Source organism: Pristis pectinata, chromosome 3, assembly GCF_009764475.1.
Source record: "Pristis pectinata isolate sPriPec2 chromosome 3, sPriPec2.1.pri, whole genome shotgun sequence".
Taxonomy (NCBI): Eukaryota; Metazoa; Chordata; class Chondrichthyes; order Rhinopristiformes; family Pristidae; genus Pristis; species Pristis pectinata.
In genome coordinates, this window is record NC_067407.1 from 125,174,671 (window position 1) to 125,199,996 (window position 25,326).

At 42.8% G+C, this 25,326-nt stretch overlaps 1 protein-coding gene across 4 annotated transcripts in view; it reads right to left on the bottom strand.

The window, feature by feature from the left end:
* The window catches only part of ryr2a (ryanodine receptor 2a (cardiac)), a 587,454-nt gene that overhangs the window by 161,525 nt on the left and 400,603 nt on the right, over positions 1-25,326 (bottom strand). For 2 of the 4 annotated variants that reach the window (XM_052011297.1, XM_052011295.1), the window contains exons 51-62: positions 24,385-24,548; positions 20,845-20,923; positions 19,801-19,890; positions 16,874-17,011; positions 15,476-15,553; positions 13,733-13,808; positions 12,906-13,026; positions 11,744-11,859; positions 9,554-9,618; positions 8,394-8,515; positions 3,728-3,777; positions 1,691-1,751 (exon numbers count right to left, since the gene is read on the bottom strand). In XM_052011297.1, coding sequence (XP_051867257.1) covers positions 1,691-1,751; positions 3,728-3,777; positions 8,394-8,515; positions 9,554-9,618; positions 11,744-11,859; positions 12,906-13,026; positions 13,733-13,808; positions 15,476-15,553; positions 16,874-17,011; positions 19,801-19,890; positions 20,845-20,923; positions 24,385-24,548 — 1,160 coding nt within the window. Of the gene's footprint in view, positions 1-1,690; positions 1,752-3,727; positions 3,778-8,393; positions 8,516-9,553; positions 9,619-11,743; positions 11,860-12,905; positions 13,030-13,732; positions 13,809-15,475; positions 15,554-16,873; positions 17,012-19,800; positions 19,891-20,844; positions 20,924-24,384; positions 24,549-25,326 lie in introns of all 4 variants that reach the window. The other 2 variants (XM_052011296.1, XM_052011294.1) reach the window with 1 other exon arrangement.

The window sequence follows — 25,326 nt, forward strand, 5'->3', positions numbered from 1 at the left end:
TGCTAGATTAACTCACTTGCTCTCACCCTATCAACGATATTTCCTTTTTTTATATCCATCCCCTCCCCTGGCTCACCTTCTCTGCCACTGGGAACTAACATTTTCTCTTTTTTTCCTGTTCTGATTCTATTTAAAAGGCATTTAGACAACCACATAAATAGGCAGGGAGTGGAGGGGTACAGACCACCTGCAGGCAGCTAGGATTAGTTTAAAATAGCATCATGGTCCGCACAGACATCGTGGGTCGAAGGGCCTGTTCCTGTGCTGTACTGTTCGATGTTCTATGTTCCATGATGAAGGGTTGCAGGCCTGAAACGTCAACTGTTTCTCCCTCTCCACAGAAGCTGCCCAACCTGCTGAGTGTTTCCAGCATTTTCTGCTTTATTTTATTTTTGATTTCCAGCGCCTGCATTATTTTTCATATATTAACTGGAAATAGCAGGGCAGGTTGAGAAATGTGTACAGGATTCTTGGTTTTAACAATAAGGGCATAGAGTATGGAAATTGGGAAATTATGTTGAAACTTGATAAAATACAGATCCAGTCTCAACTGGAGAAGGGTGCCTAATTCAGGTTGCCACATCATAGGAAGGACATGCAGGTATTAGAGAGAGTCTAAAAAAGATTTACAATCATGGTTCCTGGGATTAGAGACTGCAACTAAAAGGATAGACCTTCTTTGGAGAAAAGGAGGTTGAAGAGAGAATGTAGTAGAAGAATATAAAATGATCAAGGGTCTGGGCAGTGGGCGGTGGAGCCTGTTTCCACTGGGGGAGAGGTGAAGGACTAGAGCTCACAGGTATAAAGGGAAAAGAATTAAGAGTGACATGAGGTAAAATGTTGTTATGCAGGGTGTGGTTGGAATCTAGAATGCACTGCTGGCAGATGTGGTAGAGGCACATTTCATTGTGGCCGTCATGAGGGAACTGGATAAATATTTAGTATTGAAAACTTTGCAAGGCCATTGAGAAAGGCCTGGTGGGTGAAACTGGAGAGTTGCTCTCTAGACAAGTTGCTCTCACTCCAGGTTGGGCCAAAAGGTCTGCTCTGTGCTGTAGCCAGCCAATGATGACCCTATGATTGTTTACTCAAAATATCTGAAGAAAAGGATGAAAAAAAAACAAGATGTTGGAAGAACTCAGCAGGACAGGCAGTATCCATGGAGAAAAATAGACAGTCAGGGTTTTGGGTCAGGGCCCCTCCTCAGAACTGAAGATAGGAAAAGGGGAAACTCAATATACAGGGAAGGACACGGCCCAGAAACATCACAAAGGGTTTCCATGTCAATCACTTGTGAAACGAAGGACGTTGCTCCAACCACATGGACAAGGAATGGGCACCTGACCTGCCCCACACACCAGCACAAACAGAATGGCATGGACATCACCAGGGGCCACATGACCACCATTGACCACCAGCGCAAGGCGAGTGTGGGTGAATGACTAGTCAGACAATCAGCCCATTATAAAAATATTGTTTAGCCTGAAATCCCAGCTGAAGCTTCTGCTTCTGTCTGTCAAGAGTTGCAGGAACCCTTTTTAACTCATCATGGACCAGTTAGGATGAAAGGTCTGTTTCTGTGCTGCATGACTCTATCACAGACACTTGGGTGTCCACAGGCCCGCTCAACCCATTTTGCTGGAAGCTTTGTTACAAGTTTATCTAAAAATCACTGGATTGAACATTTTACCTGGCATCCAAAGTCTGGCCCAAAATGTGAAGACAGTTTACAATTGAAGTGGCATCACTCCCTGCATTAAAGAATAAGATTGGTTTAAAATTCCTGGGCAGAAGATCATGTTTTGAGGTACAGTCCAAAACCAGTCTTAGCACAAGATATACAGCAACAAATAGTATTAACTGTGCAGCAAAACACAGGCTAAGTATCAAACAAATACCACAACTAGTAAGTGTGTCTGTACCTTTAGACTTTCACTCGGTAATACCAGCATGAGGAAGGTTTAGCTACATTACGGGAGATTAAGCCGCATGCAGCTTGAATCAAAACATTTTAGAAATTACGGCAGAGAAGGGGACCATGCTGGACAAACGCGCAGCAGGTAAATCCAACCTCCCAGCCCATGGTCCATGGCCCTACAGGTTACAGCTTGTCAAATGCTCACTCAGGTACCTCTTAAATGAGATGAGGACTTCTGCCTTCACCACCAATTCAGGCAGTGAGTTCCAGATCCCAGCTCAGTGAAATCTTTTCTCATCTTCTTTCAAATCCTTCAATCAATTACCCTAAATCAGTGCCCCCGAGATATTGTTTTCACTGCTAAGGGAAAACAAGTATTTTCTGTTTACTTTGTCTCAGTCTCTCATAACTGTATACAGTTCATTGTACAGTTGCATACATCTCATGTGAATCTCCTCTCAATTTCCTTTGTTGCAAAGAACAAGACCCTAGACCTGAGAGTCTCACCTTACAACTATAATTCTCCAGCCTTGGCAACATCTTTTGTGAATCTCCTCAGCACCTTCTCTGCTGCCATCACATCCTTTGTGTAGTGTGCTGACCAGAACTAGGCACAGTACTCCAGTGGATCAAGAACGGCTTCATGGGCAGTTTGCTTTGGGACTTTTTGTTATAGAGTACCAGCTGAGCATTCTCCTCTGCTTCTCATCTCCTTTGAGTTCAATGGAACCAAAATTCAGAAGCAGTGCAAACACACGCTCGTGGCTCTTTGCATCAAATGCAGATGAAATTCTCGACCACAGTTTCTACTAATTAGTGTGCCTACACAAATATTTTCTGATATGCACCACACCTTTTCAGAGGCCACACAGTTGCATAGCTTTAATCTTCACCAGAATCCCATGTCTGTACCTTTAAACAGTCTCTTTGGTAAACCAGGCACTTTATGGGTAAGTATATTTGAGTGAAAGTTCACATGATAATACCCAATCTCTCACTGTAACTTTGGAACCCTGGAGACCTGAGCTAAGTAACAGCTGAAAGTGTCCCTCTGGAGTTATGGCCAGAGGGGTAGAAAGAACCCAATGGAAATACAAGGCAACAGGGTACTAAGTTGTAGTACAACTCCAACCATGACAAGAGGAGATACTCACACAGTTACTGGAACCCATCTCTTGAGTTTAATTGACATGTCGTGTGCTTAGAGTTCACCAGGCACCATGTATATTCTATAGGCTTCTCACAACTCTGATTTTCAACAATAATCATCATCAGAAATGCTGCTGATCACCATTTTAAATATGTCTCCAAATACTGACAGCCTGTTGCTGAATGACCATTTGAAAGGCCTCTGTGTAGAGGCCACAAAGGGAATGGGGGTGTCATACATAGACTTAAATATTAATTTTTTGCTCAGTATTTAGACCAAACGAAACCAAAAACTGACTCGAATAATATATATAGTTGAAAGTCTGAAATGCACAATGGCAGTCACTAACAATACCTTCTACCAATAAGCCAGGTAAAATATTATGCTTTGTTCTGTGAACTGCTTAGACTTCCGTAAAAAGTCTAAATTTCAAGAAACCATCACAAACAACCATCAGTAGCAAAAACAGTGGGTGAAGCAAAGAGCAAGGCACTGCATCTACAGGAAGTTGCCGGCAGAACAGGATGCAAAGGGAAGGAGGCTGGTATTCCTGAGAGCCAAAATCTATACGTGCAAAACTCTCCATGCAGAAGGTGAAAACACAACGTGGTAAGAAAACAATACAGTGCCATGTTTCATTCATTCATGCAGTCGCTTACCAAACAGTGATATCCTATTTCTGACAAGCACTCCAAGTTTGCAGAAGAGGCTGAAGTAGAGAGGAAAGAAAAGAAGAGGGGGAAGAAGAACAGAAGAAGGAAACAGCTGAAATAAAAGTCTACTAATAACGAGATCATCATGAAAAAAGGAACTCTAAATAAACAGCAAGGAACCATCACAGAACTTTAGAGAAATGTTGCTATCTGGATTATGAGTCTGTAACACAAGAACACAAAAGATATGCAAATCACAAGTAAAGCCAAAAGCAAAGCTTTTATTAAAATGATACAAGCAGCTTTTGCGTTAGTAAAATAAAAGCTCACTAAAGAAAGAAAATATGTCATTTTGCCTTGATTCATTCAAATTTCACACCACATGTGTAGTAGATTTTAATCTGATACATTAATGGCATAGATTTTTCCTTAAAGTTCTTCCCCAACTCACACTTAATTACCTTAATTCCCAGCACTCCAAATTCACCAATGATAACCATCATTACACACTATTCTTTGACTCAGAATTTGGAAATATGACCTGCTTAGTGTCATTGTCCTAAACAATCAGCTATGAGAAGAAATGGGCAGGACATTTCCATTCCTGGCTATTTCTGGAGAACTCCTTGGCCTTTGATCTGGAAGGCAAATGCAATGTTAGCATTCATTTCGAGAGGACTGAGATATAAAAGCAAGGATGTAATGCTGAGGCTTTATAAAGGCATAGGTCAGACCACATTTGGAATATTGTGAGCCGTTTTGGGCCCCATATCTAAGGAAGGATATGCTGGCACTGGAGAGGGTACAGAGGAGGTTTATGAAAATGATCCTGGAGATGAAAGGGTTAACATATGAGGAGTGTCTGATGGCTCTGGGCCTGTACTCAATGGAGTTTAGAAGGATGGGGGTGCAGGGAATCTCACTGAAACCTACCGAATATTGAAAGGCCTGGATAGAGTGGATGTGGAGAGGATGTTTCCAGTGGTTGGAGAGTCTAGGACCAGAAGGCACAGCCTCAAAATAGAAGAGCGTCCCTTCAGAACACAGATGAGGAGGAATTTCTTTAGCCAGAGGGTGGTGAATCTGTGGAATTCACTGCCACAGACGGCTGTGGAGGCCAAGTTATTGGTTATATTTAAAGTGGAGGTTGATGGGTTCTTGATCAGTAAGGGCATCAAAGGTTACAGGGAGAAGACAGGAGAATGGGGTTGAGAGGGAAAAATAAATCAGCCACGATCGAATGGCGGAGCAGACTTGATGGGCTGAACGACCAATTCTGCTCTTATGTCTTATGGTCTCTGCGCATCTCCCCTATCATCTGCCCAAAGCTAAAACTTTGGACACAATGTGAACCCAATTTGAATCCTTCTGGATTATACATCAGTTTTCTTCTGAAGCAGTTAGTCAAGACCAAGGAAAACTCCCTTCCATTACAAGTCTATGAGTTCAGAGTTGACTAATAGTCCCGTACCTGATCTGTAGAGTCCACCCCTGGTGTTTGATGGATTAGGTGATGGGTCAAATAATTTGTTATACATTCCTTCAGCCTCTTAAGAGTGGTCGCCACATCCCACCAAAGGAGACACTACAAATGCTTGAAATCTTCTGGGTAGGAGTGGCAGAGGGAACAGGCAGGAGTTGAGGGCAAGATCAGATGAGCCACAATTCCATTGAAAGGAGCAGGCTCCAAGGGCTATAAGGCCAACTCCTGCTCGTCTTTCTGATGCTCTCAGGTTCACATAATTCACTTCCTGGAAGCTTCTCCTTCGATTTGAGCGGTCTCAGGCAAGGGATTCACATGTCGATGACAATGTTATGTTTTATCAATGAGGTTTGAGAACGTCCTTGAGGAGTTTTTTCTGCCTCAGTGCTGTGGGAATTAGCCTGGAAAAGGATGTCAGTGTTGGTTTGCCTATCCTGCCATACTAACTCGTTCCATATTCTATGAGAACACGAGGAGGAGGAGGAGCAGGACAAGGGCTCTCAGGCCTGCTCCATTCAATACCAGGATGGCTGATCTTATCCTGGCCTCAACTCCACTTTCTTACCTGTTCACCAGGACTCTCTTAAAGAACAAATCCTATCTACTTCTTCCTTGAAATAGAATTAATTCCCACAGCTGGGATGTCTTTGTTTTTATTAATAACAACTATTTTACATTGAATAGGATTTCCAATGAAGTTCTTTGTCAGCAGTGATGCAGTCAGTTGCACCCTCACCTCTGTGCCAGAAGGCAGTAGATTCAAGTTCCACTCCAGAGACCTGAGAATCTAGACTGCAGTCCAGAATGGACTCGGACAATGTTGTACCAATGCCTTTCCAATGAAACATAAAGCCCTGACTGCTTAGTGAATGAATTAACCTATTTTCCTCACTCTGTCTCTTCTGATAAAAGTATTCAACATTTACCAAACCCTCTCGCTAGATGGCACTCTAATCACATCGTGCAGACAGAAATGACTTTCCTGTGAATCAACCTCTGCTTGGAAATGCAAGGGTTTAAATTGCATCTTGCGATGTTTGTGAAAAAACTTACAAATTCATATGAAGCTCTGATAATCTTTAATTCAACAAATTGTTAGCCAATTTAATATAAGCTGGCTCATATTTGGCCAAACACAGTTCCATATTAATGCTTCATTTTATGCATCCCAATTGCAAAGCATCATGTATCTTGTTCTCTTTCAGTGACTATGATAACCTGTCTGCATGAACAGCTATAGGTTTACTTGCAAAACAAAACTGAACAAGAAACATTCAAATGCATTTACTCATTATAAATGAGATCAGTATTTAAAACTTGAGATGCCTTCTTCACAGCTGCACATCTGATCTGTCACAAGATCACAAGACAAGGAAGCAGAAGCAGGCCATTCGGCCCATCGAGTCTGCTCCAAGGAAAAGGGAAAAAGAAATGGGGTGGGAAAAAAAAACTATTCTAATCCCATTTTCCAGCCTTATCCCCATATCCCTGGATACCCTGACTATTTAGATATGTCTATCTCCTCCTTGAACACCCCCACTGATCTGGCCTCCACTGCTGTGCGTGGCAAGGAGTTCCACAATTTCACCACCCTCTGGGTAAAGAAATTTCTCCTCATCTCTGTCTTGAAACTGTACCCTCTAATTCTAAGATTGTGCCCTCTGGTCCTGGACTCTCTCTTCTCTTTTTCTACCTATATCATTGGCACCTACATGTACCAAGACTTCTGGCTGCTCACCCTCCCCTCTCAGAATATTCTCGACACGGTCCGTGATATCCCGTACCCTGGCACCAGGGAGGCAACACACCATCCGAGACTCATTGTCGGTATCGCAGAATCTGCTATCCGTACCCCTTACTATCAAATCCCCAATAACCACTGCATTTCGCTTCCTCTGCTGGACCACAGTACCAGACACGGTGCCAAGGTCCTGGCTGCTGAGGTCTTCCTCTATGAGGTCATCCTCTCCAACCGAATCTAAAATGAGATATCGGTTTTCGAGGGGGACCGCCACTGAGGTGCTGTCAACATATTCTTTATAACTCCTGTCTATCTCCTGCTCGCTCACCAATGATAGCAATATATTGGCCTCGCACTTCTAATCACACACCCTACTGACTGCTGAATAAAGTTTCTACTAAGCCTGGTGTGGTTACCAGTGAGTACAACTCATTGGGATCTGATTCAATCCCTTGCAATGAGGCCCTTATGATGCACATAATGGGGACAGGGAGGGGGCAGAGCAGAACAAGCCCCATCCCGAAAACATTGAAGAAATGTTGACAACTTGGGGAGCCATATGCTCATAGCATAGTCAGCTATCAATGTTGTCAAATGGGAAGAAACTTGTTGGCATTCAAAACTATTCAGAAACATCTGAAAGTTATTAAAACCTATCAAGTATTAAAATTATAACCCAAAAAACCTGTAAAAATATTTAAGTGCAATTTAAATTAACTAAAACTTCAATGAAAATAATAAAAAAACTGTCCATGTGCCAGGTCCAATCAGCTGCAGGGTGTATGTATGGATTCTCCAGAGTAAATGACGGGGAAGCAACAAGATTAACAAACTCCTCACAGACTAAAGATCCACCTGGTGACTTGCTGCAATGCCCTGTACAGTTCAGTGCATAGAATTACTCTGGGCAATTTTCCATTTACTTTACACATTTCTGATGTGTTGACATTTCAGGTGATCTTGCTATGTATCAGCTAGTGTTTGGTTGTACTGCAAGCCGTATTGTCATTCCTGACTTCTAGTGGTGAGGATAAACTCCATCTCCAAATTAAAAAAACTCAGGACAAAAGCTGCAAACGTACATCGAAATCTCAGGAATGTTTTGTGTTAAGACCTGCTGACAGTTCAGCTGATTACCAAACAGGAAGCAGTGCTGCACACCGCAGACACAGACTAACCTGGGATCAGGCTCAATTTTGCTATTGAACCCAAGCAAACTATACCATGTAATGTTCTGCTAGTTTATCACAATTATATGTTTCAATGTAAATCTAGTATTATGAACCTTCCCCATTCTCACCCAAACCCTCACCCCACCTACTTCTTGTTAAAATGATACAAATCCTTAGTTTGAAATAGCAAAATGCAACGAAAAGCTTGGCACATGATTCACCCCACCCCCCTCCCCCACCCCACAACTCAAATTACGAAACACAATCAAACATTACCTTGTTACCATTTCCTTTTCTTTGTTGGATGCATGCCCCCCACTACTGAGGGGGCTACTTGCAGTAGACAGGAAGTACAAACGATGGTTCTTAAAATATTGGTCAATCAAAGGAAGAACGACCTGCAAAAATGAAGAACGTTTAGTACGTGTGACAACACAGAGAACCATTATCTTTTCGCGTTCTACTTTCTTGCTCCACAGATGCTGCCTGACCTGCTAAGTATTCCCATCAATGTCTGCTTTTATTTCAGAATTCCAACATCTGCAGTCTTTTGCTTCTGCATCATGGTGATCACCTGACACAGCAACATTGGAGCTGTAGACTAATCATACCAACTAATCTCTATAAGTTACCATAAACTGATCCTGAGATGAAATACACGGATGAGACAAAAGTTGGTGGCGTTGTGGATAGTGAGAAAGCTTACCTAAGGTGACAGCAGGTTATAGATCAGATGGAAAGTTGGGCGGAGTGTGGCAGATGGAATTTAATTCTGACAAGTGAGAGGTGATGAATTTTGGGAAGTCAAATAGGCGCAGGACATAATACAGCAAATGGTAGAGCTCTAAGGAATGTTGATAAGCAAAGGGACCTTGGGGTCCATAGATCCCCGACAGTGGCAACAAAGGTAGAAAGGATGGCGAAGAAGGCATATGGCACGCTTACCTTCACAGGTTGGAACACAGAATATAAAAGTCAAGACATTATGTTGCATCTTTACAAAACACTGGTTAGACCAAACTTGGCATTCTGTGTGCAGTTCTGGTCACCATACTATAGGAAGGATGTAATTGTAGATGAGATTCACGAGGATCTTGCCCAGATTGGTTATGGGGAGAAATCGGATAGGCAGAGCTTGTTTTCCCTGGAATGAAGGAGGCTAAGGGGTGACCTCATGAAGGTATATAAAATTATTAGAGGCACAGATAGGGTAGTGGTCAGAATCTTTCACCCATGGTTGGGGTATCAAAATCAAGAGGGCATAGGGTTAAGGTGAGAGGAAGAAGTGTTAAGGAAGATTGAAGGGAAACTTTTTTTTTACACAGAGAGCAGTTAATATCCAGAACTCGCTGTCAGAGGAGGTGATGGAATCAGATCCAATCAGGTATGTTTGTTTTTCTAAAATATCTCACAACTTTCCCCCCAAAACACAGTACCTTGGCAAAGAACTTGATTTCCTGTTCATGCACAAATTTTTCCCCTCTACTTGTGCAACAAAGATCTGGAAGCGAGGACAAAAGCAAGCAATGAGACACACACCAACCATTTACATAACCAAGTGTTATAAGTAAAACGGGTAACTGTAGAATTAGAAACAATCCTGATATTCAAATAACAATAGCAAGCTCAGACACTGCAAATGGCATAAGAAATAACCAGAATACAGATGCGTACAATTACATTTTCTTCTTAAATATTTTACTCTTGATATATGGAAGCTGATTAGCAGTGATTTCTGCTTTCAGAACCATATTATTTTCATCTTCTGATTGATCTCTCTGGATCAGGCATCATCAATGACAGCAAAAAGGAGGTTAACTGGTGGACGGAATGTGACTGCAGCAAAGTGCTCAGCCAGCTTACAGAATGACCACAATGACAGTGTGTGGTGTTGTTCCTTCCAGTGCTCTGAGGGGACTGACTTCCCAGGTGAGACAGAGATGTACGTGTGGTGATCGACAGGTCCTCCAGCTCCCTGATGCTGTGTCTCAGATTTCAGCTTATCCCAGTAGGCAATTTATATTTTGAGGCAACAAACAATAATCGGGTCATAGAGTCATCAAGGGTTTTAAGTGCATCACCTGAGCTCCATTTAGAGTCATAGAGTCATGGAGTACTACAGCACAGAAACAGGTCCTTTGACCCAACTAGTCCATACTGAACTGATCTTCTGCCTGGTCCCATCTACCTGCACCTGAACCATATCCCTCCAAACCCCTCCCATCCATGTACCTGTCCAAACGTCTCTTAAATGTTACAACTGAACCAGAATCTACCACTTCCAGTGGCAGCTCGTTCCACACTCGCACACCCCTGAGTGAAGAAGTTCCCCTTCAGATGCCCCTTAAATATTTCCCCTTTCACCCTAAACCTATGACCTCTAGTTCTAGTCTCACCCAACCTTAGGGGAAAAAGCCTGCATGCGTTCACCCTATCAAAACCCCTCATAATTTTGTATACTCTATCAGATGTCCCCTCATTCTCCTGCGCTCCAGTGAATAAGATCCTGACCTATTCAACCTTTCCCTTTAACTCAGGTCCTCAAGTCCCAGCAACATCCGCGTAAATTTTCTCTGCACTCTTTCAAGCTTATTGATATCTTTCCTGCAGGTAGATGACCAGAACTGCACACAATATGTCTCCATTTATATTTTGGGATTGTTTTTGGTTGCTTGCCCTACACTGACTATACTTCCGATGAGGAAAACTACATGCTGTATGTAACAATTCCTTTTTATTATTAATTCATAGGATATGCATATTGCTGGTGACAGCAGCATTTATTGTCCATCCTTTATTGCCTGAACTGAAGAGATAGTTAAGTGATAAGCACATTGTGGGCTTAGAGTCACATGTTGGAGAGATTACATTAGGATGGCACAATTCCTTCCCAGTAGGACAGGGGTGAATCAGAGGGGATTTATTGCCATTACTGATTTTTTTTTCCTCAGTTACTGATTGGTTTAAACAGTTGAATTTGACTTTCTTAGCCACTATGGTAGGATTTGAACTCATGTTCCTGGATCAACTGGTGCATCAACTTAACCACACTACCTAGATGCCCTTTATGTTCTCCACACAAGCCTCCTCCAACTAGACTTCCACTACAGGCACCACTCTGCTGGCTCAAGTACTACAGAACCTAAGAAAAAGTTGCAAACATGGCAATGACAAGCAAAAGTGGCATCAAAATATTTGAATTTTCTTTCAAACTGATACACAGGATGCTAGGGTCAGCACTTATTCCCCAGCCACAACTACCCTTGTTCATTGGCCCACAAGGCTATGTCAAAGGGCATTTAAGAATCAACCACATTGCCTTGGTTCTGGAGTGACACAGATTGGGAAAGGATGGCAGATTTCCTCTATTGAAGGGCATGAGTGATCTCACTGCATTATTACAACCATCCCACATTTTCATCGTCCTCATTTCTGACACCAGTACTTTAAAAATCTGATTTGTTTAGTTATTTAACTGAATTTAAATTCCCCCACCGTTCTTGTGAGATCCAAACCTTACAGGTCTTTATTCCAGGAGTTCGGTTTTTAACATGGTAACATAACCATGACACTACCATTCCTATTTGGAATCTGATATGTTCATAACATGCAAATGTGCACTTTACCAAACTGCAGTATGTACTCATGAGCCTGGTCAACGTATTTGATGAGCTGCTGAAGGAAGCTGTAGGCAAATCTCTTTTCAATGGAAGGTGTATCCAATTCCATGTCTTTTAAACCCCTGGGGCATAAAAAGACTCCAGTTAGAAAATTCCTTCTTTGTGGAATAACCGGTCATTTAAAATGTCCACCACCTGTATGGAAGAAATATTTACTTCATAAGAGGCACTGAAAGCAATTAAATTATCTGTGCCTTGGCAGGGATTGTTATCAAAAAAGGAACATAAAGGAGATCAATGCTGAGAACCTGCTTCAGATAAATAATGTGCCCATTTGGCTCTCTCTCATGTTTCCCCAACCCCAATCATGTTCCCCAGCCCCCTGTATTCTGACCTCAAACCTCTCCCCACTTGCATGATCTACAGAACTAAAACTTCCGCATGTACTGAGCTTTGGCCCTATAACCACCACCTCCCATCATCTCCAACGGCCAACCCTCTCCTCCACATGTTCTCTGGCTCACTACTGACCTCCCAGAACAATCTCCCTTCTGATTTCTGGCTGGCAACCACCCTTCCGTTATGAAGCCTGGCTGATGACCCAAGCATGGATCATGACACACAGCCTAAAGCTCAGCCTGGGTTGAAATGTGACACCGAGGTTGTGTAAGGAGTTTGTACATTCTCCCCATGTGTGTGTGGGTTTTCTCCGGGTGCTCCAGTTTCCTCCTACATTCCAAAGACGTACGGGCTAGGAAATTGTGGGCATGCTGTGTTGTCGCCAGAAGCATGGCGACACTTGCAGGCTGCCCCCAGAACACTACGCAAAAGATGTATTACATTGTGTGTTTCGATGTACGTGTGACTGATAAAGATACCTTATCTTATCTAAGAAGAATAGAATCATTGATGAAGGTGACTGAATGAGATGGCTCCAGTCTTCCCAATATTTACAGGGGTGAAATTTTCTCTCACCTGGATGTCGAACAGTTTAGACATAGAGAGATCAGCTGGATTTACCACCATAACTCACTAACAACTACCATTCATTAATGTGTTGAGCTTGGAATATTTAATGTTTTTTTTAATTGTAATGTTGTTTTGGTAGTGATACTTTGCACATGAACTGTGTGTAATACTATAGCCTTCCTTGTGCTGTTCATCATACCTTGAGACTGCATAGCCATTGATCTGCAGAAACTTGAGAATTTCCTGTGCTTTCTCCCGGTCTTTGGCTTTCTCTTTGGCTGTCAGAGTGTCATAGGGCACCAGCAATGGGTGGTTTCCTCCTCCTTAGTGTAAAGAAATGAGCGGAGAGATCACAAATCACTGACGCTCCATAACAATCCTAAGATGTTCTGCCTTCCCAACATTTTTCATTTCCACAGCTCAATGAAGAGCATGCACTTGCATTGAAGGTAAAACAATAAAGCAAATAATAAGGAAAGCAGAGACTCAGCCATTTGGGGAATGTGATTTCAGACTGCACAGTCTAACATCACTGTGTAGATTTTACATTGTGGGTGTCCTGGGTGAGAGTACACATTGGGGAGAGGTGCCACCAGAGAAGTGCATGATAATAATAGCTTAAAAACAAAGATAGTTTATACTCAGAGATGAAAATCATACATGTATCGTGGCCACAAGCAAAACAATAAATGTCCCTTCAAGAAAATTTAGGTTTATAATTTATGATATTCTGGCTATTGCTCTGTTGACACTGCAAATCTGAATATTTCAGTGACCATTTCCCAGAATTGTTTCCTTTTGGCCAGGATCCATTGGTGAAATTGTATGACGGTGTTACAGAGTGATCTTCCCATAAGCTCAAAACCTGCCACAATCTGACAGATCAGATTTAACTAGAAGCTGCAAATTTTGCATTTTATATCAAAGTGCATGAGATGAACCCAGCACTCTGCCACAGATTTTGACAAGCTTTTTGAATCCAATAAACTGACAGTAACCCCAATGATAACACACATTCATCATTACCTTTAACTTCCAATTCGTTTTTCTTTTTCTTTGCCCAGATGTTATGATAGTTTTCAGCAAGCAGCTCTGCCATCGCCTGCAGAAAATTGCAAAGAAATGCTTACAGATGTCACCACTTTACACGGTAAATATGATGAGTAATTTCTGAAGATTAAAATATTGATCATTTACTAACCACAATCCAGCTGCCCAGAAATTGAATGGAATGTTGCCTCTTTCTTGTAAAAATTGTGCATTCTGCTTATCTGATGCTATGTGCCTGTGATGCTGCTGCAAGTACGTTTTTCATTGCATCTGTGCATACATGTGCTTGTGCATACGACAATAAACTCAACTTTGACTTATGCTCCACAAGGGCTAAAACCCTCTGCTACAAGTTTCAGTACCATCACTGTACTACTGATTGAGCCTTGCATACACATATAAACATTATTCCTTCACAGGCTGGTGCGAGGGGGAGAACAACAAGGAAGGCTATCAAAGCTTGCAGCGTGATCTTGACCAGTTAGGTAAATGGGCTGAAAAATGGCAGATGGAATTTAATGCAGACAAGTGTGAGGTGCCACACTTAGGGTGGACAAATGATGGTAAGACTTACACAGTGAGTGGTAGGGCTTTGAGGTGTGCGGTAGAACAAAGGGACCTGGGAATACAGATCCATATTTCCTGGAAAGTGGCGTCACAGGTAGATAGGGTTGTAAAGAGAGCTTTGGGCACTTTGGCCTTCATAAATCAAGGCATTGAGTACAGAAGTTGGGATGTTATGTTGAAGTTGTACAAGACATTGATGAGGCCAAATTTGGAGTACTGTGTGCAGTTCGGGTCACCTACAAGCTCCCAACAGAAGTGGGAGATGCAGGTTCAATTGTAACATCTAAGAGAGGTTTGGATAGGTACATGGATGGGAGGGGTTTAGAGGGATACAGTCCGGGTGCAGGTAGATGGGACTAGGCAGAAGATCAGGTTGGCATGGACTAGAGGGGCCAAAGTGCTGTAGTGCTCTATTACCCTAAATGGAGCTCTCATCCTACTCATTGCATCAACCATTATCACCATCATTAGACTCTCAATCATGTGGTACTGATCAGGAGTAGTCTATGTTTGGAGCAATAAAGCTCCTAGGTTTTTGGAGATACTTTGATTGTGGTGTATCTCTATTTCAGTAAATTACTCAAATGTTAAATGTTTATAGGGGTTGCCCAACCTTCTGAAAACTGGAAGCAAGTAATCCATCAGTTGTACAGTGCTATACTTCCCATACTTCTGGAAAGTTATGATTAGCCTTCGAGTGGGTGATGTACAGAGTGATGGCTGGGCTGAAAGAGTAATGTTAAGAAGATTGCATTCCTGTCAGTTTAGAAGGTTGAGTGGTGATCTGGACACAATATGTACAATTACAGAAGCACCCAAGTAAATGGACAGAGAGAAGTGAATTCCTCTCGCTAGTTTCCAGAGCAATGTTAATCTTCTCACAAGATTGAAGTGAGACAGGGTCTTGGGATTTGGAAATTCACTCCCAGAAAGGGAAGAAAGACTGGTTCAACAACCCATTCAAAGAGCTAGCACTGGCTTAATATGTGAAATGGCTTCCCACTGAACTGTATATTTATACTAATATCTAGATCACTTGAAACCTTCAATAAGAAACACCAATTCAAAGCAGAAGCACTTCAATGTAATTCTTCAAGAACACCCTAACACATTGACTGAGACACAGAACTCACTATAACAGATAGAACTTACATGCAGGTCCCTGGAAAGGGAAACATTACTCATATCGATCGGCCGAGGACTGTAACCATGTGCGGAATCTATAGAAACCTGAACGACAAGCACAAACACATTTGTAGTGGTAGGTACAAAGAATGAGCACACATACATATCTCGTGCATCATTTTCAGGAAAGGCAAATTACAGGGCAAAGCAAATTGTTATTTCTTATGTGCTTGTGCTTCTACACCATCTTCTTCACCAGCCCTTTTTCCACATTATGTTAGCAATGCCCAGCATGTATATCTGGTTTTATCTGAATAAAGCGTTGCAACTTCAGAGGTGTTTAACTGTATTTTATCTTTGCCCATTGATTCTCTGAGAACACCATTCCATTGTCCAAATAAATGGTCCTGGGTACAAGGCAGAAAAGCACGCTGAGCAGTTACTGCAGACACTGGCTGGATCTGCAGCAGCTTCTGCTTGCAGAGCAAGTATTTTCTGCCAGTGAGCGGCCATTCAGGAACTAATTAATAATGAGAGTCTTGGTGACTGAGGATATCCAGCTCATGGGTAAGGATTATAGTGGAATTTGACAAGAAATGGTAATGACCAGTAGTAACTGATAGGAGGGCAAATGTGCTAGTGATGGGGTAAGTGCCAGACTGGTCCGTGATGGTGATGGGAAGAAGGCAGACTGTCTGGGGTGGGGGAGGGATCAGACCATGTCTGTGATGGGGTTGGGGGTGGGGGGGGCGGGGGGGACAGACTATCTGTGATGGGGGAGGGGGGCAGACTGTCTGTGATGGGGGGGCAGACTGTCTGGCGGGGGCGGGGGGGGCAGATTGTGCCTGTAGTGGGGGAGGAGGCAGATTGTCTGTAATGGGATAGGGGTCAGACTGTGTCTGTGATGGGGGAGGGGGCAGACGGTATCTGTGGTGGGGGAGGGGGTTAGACTGTGTCTGTGATGGGGGAGGTGTCAGACTGTGTCTGTGATGGGGAGGGGAGTAGACTGTCTGTGATGGGGGGGCAGTCTGTGCCTGTGATGGGGGGGGGGGTAAATATGCTGTTCATGGTGGGTTGAAGCCTGCCCTGGTGATGGTGGAAGCAGGTGATGAGGGGGCAAACTATGCTGGTGATGGAGAGGGGAGGGCTGGGGAGGGAGGAGGTGATGGGAGACACACAGGCTGTGCTTGTGATGGATGGGGCCCTGTGCTGATGATGTCAGGCAGGCTTTCCAAGACATCAGCATTCTGCTTTGTTTTTATCTAACAATTTTTGGAAAAAAAAATCCCAGCAGAAATTGAAAGCTAGCCGTAATTCCTAAATCCAATTAATTGAAGCCTCAAGTTCCAAGTGATTTCAATAAGTAAGGATTTCTAAGTCCATTGGATAACAGAAGGGTGGCATTCCAGGTCAGTGGAAACTTACCTGACTTGACTGAGATATTCGGCGTGTTCTATGGTGTAGCGCCATGGACTCTCCTTCTCGAGTTCGTTCTATTGTCCAACTCCAAGCAACCATTGTCTTCAGAGACTCCTTTATTGGCCAACGATACACTTCTTTGTCCTGGAAATTCATTGGGAAAATATGCAATTTCTCACTTATATCTGTGGCTAAAGATTTGGAATACCGAAGGAAATTATCTGTAGAATTATCGATTTGTTTTTTATAAGACTGAAAAGTGAGACGAGGCACAGATGGAAACGCTGTTGAGTAGAAGATAAATTACCAATCATATTTTAAGGAAGGATTTTGAAGTAATGATCAGGAAGCATATTACACCACATAACACACAGCTAGTTGTATTATATTTTTTAATAATATTAAAATAATTGGATCTCAGCGACTGTGGAAACATTTGAGGCCCCATGGGTTTAAACGCAGCACCAAAGGGAGACATCTAATGGAATGAGGGATGGTTCAGACACACATGCCCAGTGGGTTTAGAGGCAGCCATGGTAGAACTGAACTCACAACAGGTGAGTTACTAGGAGACACAGATGCGGGAAACTGAAGCAACAATCTGCTGGAGCAACTCAGCAGGTCGAGCAGCATCTGTGGGGGTGGGGAAAGGAACTGTCGACGCCTTGGGTCAAAACCCTGCATCAGGAGTGGTGCACAGCCCTGCATCAGGACTAAGTAAGTTACTAGTCCGAGCACTGGGATTCGGTGACCTGCAGATATCAGGCAGCACCAGGTGGGTGATATTCCCCCGAGGTTTTCTGAGTCGAGGTTTGAGGGTCTGGGTTGGGCCGCCGGCTAAGTGCCCGGCAGCTGGCAAGTCGGAGCAGAGAGGTTTGGGAAAAGTAGGCAGGAAACGGAGTGGGTAAGAAAGGGGATAGGGTCTAAGATGAAGAGTGCAGAGAAAGACATTAATAGCCCCCTCCCCACATCCTCCACAGACCAGCTCTCCCTCCATGGGCTCGCTCTGCAACTTAGAACAGCGTGCCTGGGGCTGCAAAAGTGCCCACGTGCCATATCCTGGCTGTCACCAACAGCCCACCCACACCCCAGGGAATGCCACAAGGCAAAGGTGTACAGGGGTCTCAGGGCTGCAGCTTGAGAGAAGGTGTAGGCAGGACTTGGGAGGGATTGCTGAGGTGGAGAGAAAGAAGATAGTCTGAGGAAGTGGGGGGGGTGGGGAAACTGATGCAGAGGACGAAGGATGGGGGGGCCAAGTAGCAGAGTGTGAGAGAGACGGGGTGAGGCAGAATTCAGGTCAAAATGAGAGCATCTGAGGAATGCGTGGGGAACACAGTGAAGGGGTAAAGAAGATCAAAGTGAAAAGCATCAAGGAGGGTGAGTTGAGAGGAGGGACAAACTTTGTAGGTAAGGTATCTGAGCCTGAGACCTGCAGACTCTGCTGGACAGACATGAAAACACATACAAACACACAAGCACACACACACACATACACATGCATGTGCACACATACACACACACACATAGACATGCATGCCACCAACATTGCCAGTGGACCATGATCTCACTCTGTGAAGCAGGTATACAATTGCCTTTCCACATTAAAACAAGTCAAGCAGATGCAACTTCCACTACTGAATATGAAGTTCAAGATCTGGAATGTCAGAATTTTCATGGACAGTCCCAATAGCAATAGACCTGAACATCTCTCCTCTATCTTAGCCCAAGAACGCAGACAAACCAGGCTATTAGAAAAGCAAATAGCATGTTTGCCTTTATTCGAAAAAGATCTGAATTAAAAAAAAGCAGCAATGTCATGCTCCAATTGTCCAGGGTCCTAGAGAGACCACAGCAGGAATATTGCCTGGTCTCCCTATCTAAAGGATTATGGGTGTAATAGAGGGATTGCTGTGATGGTTCACCAGATTGATTCCTATAATGGTGGGTTTGTTGTATGAGCAGAGATTAAACAGACTATGCCTATGCTTTCTTGAGTTTAGAAGAAAAAGAGATGATCTCACTTAAACATACAAAATTCTTGTCAGACTATACATGGTAGATGCAATAATGATGGTTCACCTGGAAGGGGGTCTAAGCTCAGGGTTCAAACATTCTACATAAATGGTCAGCCATTTTGGTCACAGTTGAGAAGAAATTTCTTTCCCTGGAGGATAGTGAGTCCTTGGAATTGTCTACCTGAGAGCTGCTGAGGCTTAGTCACTCGGTATATTCAAGGCACAGGTCACAGATTTTTGGATACGAAGGAAATCAGGGAGTTAGTGTAGATATGTGGCGCTGAGATAAAATATCATATTGAATAGTGGAGCAAGTGTGAGAGCCAAGAAGCCTAGTCCTGCTTCTATTTCTTATGCTGTTCTAGATATTCTTCACTTCGATAAGTCTCAAAGTTCACCAATGACTGTTAAGTTTTCACTGCAGAAGTTACCTTATATCAACATGACAGAACATACAGGCTACCAATATCTAACTTTCATCACAGTTGCTGTACCAGAAATTCAAAGAAAACATGAAAATACCCTGACCAATTTCATGGCATCTGTCAAAAAATACAATACTGAAGATGCCAAAAATCTGAATTTAAAACAGAACATGTAATACTCAGCAGGTCAGGCAGCAGATGTGAAGTTAATGCTTCAGGTCATTGAATTTTTATTAAAATTGATTCGTTTTGAAGAAAGGTCATTCACATGAGATGTCAAATCTGAGTATTCCCATTATTTTTCTGTTTCTACTTCATAGCGTATTTCCCTTGAAACAAAGTATAATTTCAAAGCTCATTGAGGTATTAAACCATTCATGATTTACTCTGCAATAATCTTTTGCTATTGTTACTTAACAGACAGGAGTATCTTTAAACAGAAATAAATAGAAATAAAACTGGATGCATTAGTTAAGGGTGGCTTCCCACTCACCTTTTCAGACAGAAGTTTGAACGGTTTTAGCAAAGGATGAACTTTGGCAATCTCATTGTTTGCTTCACCGTACACCCATCCATTTGTAAACTGGAAAAAGAAAAGCATCTGCTGGAGTCTGGGTTAAACTGAAGATGGAGGGATACAGGCCGAATGCAAGCAAATGAGATTAACATAGGTAGGCATCCTGGTCGGCATAGACAAGTTGGGTCGAAAGGCCTATTTCTGTCCCTTATGACTCTGTGTTCTCAACATTTCATAGTTGCAGCAATAAGCACTTGTGAAAGAGCATCCTGTGGCTGCTCTTTGCGACTGTATTCCTGAACCTGCTGCTCTCAACCCCACCACCCGACCCCCCCCCACCCCCCCCAACCCCCCCCCCCCAACAAAGTGGTAAGATGCAGGTTCACTGACCAGCTGTCCTCATGACATGTCCCTGGTCTCATGTGTGATACTAGGAAGAGGTGGTAATCATAAGGCAGGAAACTTACCAAGAGGTGCAGGTTGCAAAAAAAGGGCAGCATTTTCTCCCCCATTGTAACCGATTCAACACTAGAAACAGCTTATGAGTAAACTGCATGCCCACCCTCTCACCAGGAAATAGGCTGCAGCTTGGGAGAGACCAAAGTAGATGCAAACAGGACAAAATTTAACCCAAAACTGCGTGGGGGATAAAAAATAAAGGCTTCCCGCTTACCTGTGAAAAATGCCCTTCATGGGTGAAGCACTCCCGTAATATAAAATAACATGCAGCTTAATGGGAACAAAACAAATTCAAGCATCGCTGCATAAACATGTCATATTCAGATTTTGTGGCTTAGAGCCACAGCTTTCACATGCATAACAGTGGTGAGATACAGTCCTACATTCACTACCTCCTCAACCTCAGCTGAACTGCAATGGGGACATGATGAGCCATGACCCAATGGATTGGGAAATAAGTACCACGACCCAGAGTGACATCTACGCAAGGGCTGGAATAGGCTGCAATCTGCACCACTGTGAAGCCAAGAGGAGAATGCAAAACAAAATAAACAGCCTTACCTTGTCCATTGTCCACTTGTCGTGACTGTGCTCTGCATATTTATTGATGAAATAATCCAACTTCTCTGGAAGTGTTATACTGACAGTGAAAATGAACAAACAAGACTGGTTAGTTCCTGATCTACATTTTTTATTTTAAATTCATTTGCAACAGTATTATAAATCCAGTTTTAGACCTGGAATAGATGTTATTATAATGCCCTCCCCTTTCTCTTCCTCGATAGGATGCTGTACAAAACCTTAAATCACGCGTTCAACTGTTCAGGGCATGTGACTTTATTTCTACTAATTTCATTGGGAAGACAGGGAGCAAAATAAGTTTAATGTGATATGCAGATGTGGCAGAGTGTGGGAGTAAAATGGTAGCTCAGAAGAAAGCCAGCACAGATACCATGCATTTTTAAATTCTGTGACACTCTACTCAAATTTGTTGAAGGAGTAGATGCTCTATAATAGCTGGGACACCCTTGTTAGCCACACAGCGTATTAACCCATCCATGGCTCCTCGGTAATAATCACTTGAAGAACACCTACTGTTCAGTGTATTCCCTACCATTATGCTTATCAAGTGAACCCATACAACAGGACACTGCTAAGTAAGCTTACTGAGATGCAGGGTGATATCTGTTTCATCATTGTTAATATTAGGAGCATAATGCATTCTCTATCCATTGGAACCATTTCCTTCAGGGCTAGGCTATGTCTCATGCAGCTAGTGCAGTGTGCTGGCGATATAACATTTTGAAATTTCTATCCAAATTACAGAATCATAGAATCACTGCAGCACAAGAGACCATTCAACCTAGCAATCCAATCCAGTCCATTCTATTCCCCTACCCTTTCCCCCAGCCTTCCAAATTATTTTCCCTCGAGGTCCATCCGATTCCTGTTGAAAGGCCTGATTGCCTCTGCTTCCACCACCTTTATGGCCAGATAGCCATTGCCCCCGGGGTCGTTTGCCTATCATTTTTAATGTGTTCCCAATTTGAACCAGGGGAATAGTTCCACCTATTTATCCTATCTAAACCTTCATGATCATGTACACTATCAAACCTCCTCACAAAAGAGAGAGACAGTACTGACGCTGAAATTAAGACAAATGAATGTAAAATACTGGATGGGATAACCTTGGTAAAAGAAGAAGTGTTAAGGGATTTAGTACTTATGAAAATGAGTAAGTCACCAGGCTCAGATGAAATATATCCCAGGCTTTAAAAGAGGCAAGGGAGAAAATTGTGGAGGCCTTGACTACAATTTTTTAATCCTCTCTGATGACAGAGGTGGTGCTAATGGATTGGAGGATACCCAATATATAGAAGTGAGAGGGAGGGGTGAGACAGGGGGTGGTAGTTAATAGGTGGAACCAGAAGGGGGGTGGGGGGAACTCCATCTGCCCATCACCCTCCCATTCCCACACCGACATGTCTGTCCTCATCCTTGGTCACTGCCACACTGAGGTCAAATGCAAACTAGAAGAACACCACCTCATATTCCACTTGGGCGGCCTACAGCCCAATGGCATGAACATTGAATTTTCTAATTTCAGTTAACCCCCCCCCTCCCCCCACTCCCCTGTGTTCCTTTCCCACTCCCAACAGTACAGCCGGGGTATCTCTTCCTTTGATCACCTTTTCCATTCCCTTCCCAACCCGACCTCCGTTACCAAGACCCCTCACCCTCTCCAACCTGATTCCATCTGTCCATCGCCCATCTGCCCATTTGTGTTTCTTCTCCCATGTTTCACCTTTCCTATCCCCTCTCCACCCAGTTCCATCTGCCTATTTTTTTCCCCTTATCTGGTTCCACCTATCACTTACCAGCCTCTGTCTCACCCCTCCCTCTCTCTTCTCAATACCACTATCTTCCCTCTACACTCTCAGTCGTGATGCAGGGTCTCAACCCAAAATGTTGACCATCCCTTTGCCTCCACAGGTGCTGCTTGACCCACTAAGTTCCTCCAGCAGTTTGTTTTTTGTTAACATTATATTGTTGTTTAATAAAGGAGAAAGGATTGAACCAAATAATGACTTCAGTGGTAGACCTATTATTGGAACCCTGGTTTGTCAAAAATGCTTCACAGGTGTACAACAAAATTCCAGTTATAGGGATGGCTTTTCATTCTGTGCAGAAGTTCAGTGAGAAAATCTCAACAGAGTTGAGGGATTAATCAGCTGACAATCTTTGCTTTTACCTGATCTTTTTTTCTTTTTCTAAAAGTCCATTGTAAGTAGTTCCCAGACATACACAGCCCAGACTCAATAACCCATGTTGTTTATTGTGGAAAGTTGCATAGATAAGATCATGGGTAGGACGAGTGTGGTATAAAATGATTGCCATGAAATTGTGTTACTCTGTGTGTTTCAGCGCTTTCTAATGGAAAATTGACTTTAACCAGAGTGAAAGGTGAGAGCTTCTAAAATTTTCAGTGGGGTCCCACCACTGACACAGTCATGAGTACCACACTACAAGGTCCATCTAACACGTACATTTGACTACACTAGAATCCCTAGACCTTTGCATCTCTTTGGAAAGTATTCAGTAACTCACTCTATATACGTCCATGAAAACAGTATTAGTACACAAGGCAAAGGGCCTATGTTATGAATGTAATGTAACATCATTGGTTAATTAGATTTTGAGCAGCAGAAGTAGGTTCCACATCATAGAAGTCATAAAGCCCATTCAATAGACATTCAATAATTGGTGATGCTGAGCTCAGAACAACATTAGTTCAAATCCATAAAATTTGTAACAGACAATCTAAATATTTGACATCAAATGTCAAGTGCCTGAGTTGCACCTTACATTCATTCAAAACAAATAGAAAGGAATGATATGTGATTTGTAAAATAAATTACCTATTTATACCATACTGTCACCGTGCTGTGTGGAGAATGAGGAGAGATGTGCTTCCAGATTAACATAAAAGCTGAAAGAAGTGTCTCTTTTGTTACCCCCTCTTGTATTCCTTCCCTTTCTCTGAAAGGTGCAATGAGCTATCACTGAGAATTTAAAAGCATCTGAATTTAAAGGCATCAACATTTAAAATGTTGAAAGGACTGGACAGAGTAGATGTGGCCAAGCTATCTCCCTTGGTGGGTGAGTCCAGGACCAGAGAGCACAATCTTAGAATTAGAGGGTACAGGTTTAAAACAGAGATGAGGAGAAACTTCTTTAGCCAGAGGGCGGTGAATTTGTGGAATTCTTTGCCACGTACAGCAGTGGAGGCCAGATCATTGGAGATGTTTAAGGAAGAGACAGATAGATATCTAATTAGTCAGGGTATCAAGGGATATGGGGATAAGGCCGGAAATTGGTGTTAGAATAGTTTTTTTTTGGCCCCCCCTCCCCCCCCCCAATTTCTCATTTCTTTTTCTTTTTTCCCTTTTCTTTGGAGCAGACTCGATGGGTTGAATGGCCTACTTCTGCCCCCTTGTCTTGTGATCTTCCCAGGTAAAGGCTGCTCCTGCTCAGAATGGTGTAAGAGACAACAAACGAAGTTTGAGAAAGCTTGAGTGTTCAAACATAGCACAATCAAACCTTGAAGTATCTACAGGCTGGGGATTGAAGTTTCCTTCGGTATCCACTGAAGACTGTTTCTCCATCATTGCCACATAGTTGGATTCCATGTAGTCTGGAGGCAGGGCCCCAGCAACAGCACTCAGACAAGGCAAAGCCAGCTTAAATAACTCCTGTTCATATTTCTGCAATAAGACACAAGGGAACACCAACCTTCCGTTTGATCTCTTCTTGAAAATAAAACGCACCTCTCTACTGTTCCACCCACTCACTCTCATTCGGTCAGCTTCAGAAAAAAAGTAATTGGTTGCGTTCCACATTCCAGTGTTCACAGGGCATTTATAATCAAATTAATAATCTGTCTTCCCCTTAAATGTTATGATATATTTAGCTACATTTTGTAGTTTTTTCCCTAAAAGAAATCAAATTTTGCATAATTTCTATACCATTAATATTTCAGTTGAACTATTATAAACAAAAGAGAATAATCAACATGCGTTGTGTGTAAAATGAGAATGCTTTTGATTGGGGGAGCTCATGCCTGATCTGTATCACCAGCATGGCCTTTCTGTTTTTAGGAGGCTGCCGAAAGCAATAACTGCTCCTTTCAAATATGCAAAGTAGCATCCTGGGCCAGCTTCAAACTTTTCTGTGGTGCTCGTCAGAGACAGGACAGATCTTCAGTTTGGTTGACTGCTGCAGGAAGGTCTAAAGGGAGGAAGTGAGTTTATTTTTTCAACTCAACCTCCTTTGGAGGGGAAAAGAGCAGGAGTGATCCTCCAAGCTTTGCTGTGCTACTGACATTCAGGGATCGACTGTGATTGCCACCACCCACTCCAGGACATTCCTATGTGCCAGGGAGGAAAGTAACTGTAATTGGTCCTGTGAGGTGTATTGAGTGTTCTATCTTCTCCTATTCCAAGTTGGTTTGATTTATCATCTGGGCAGTCTGTCTGCTCAAGT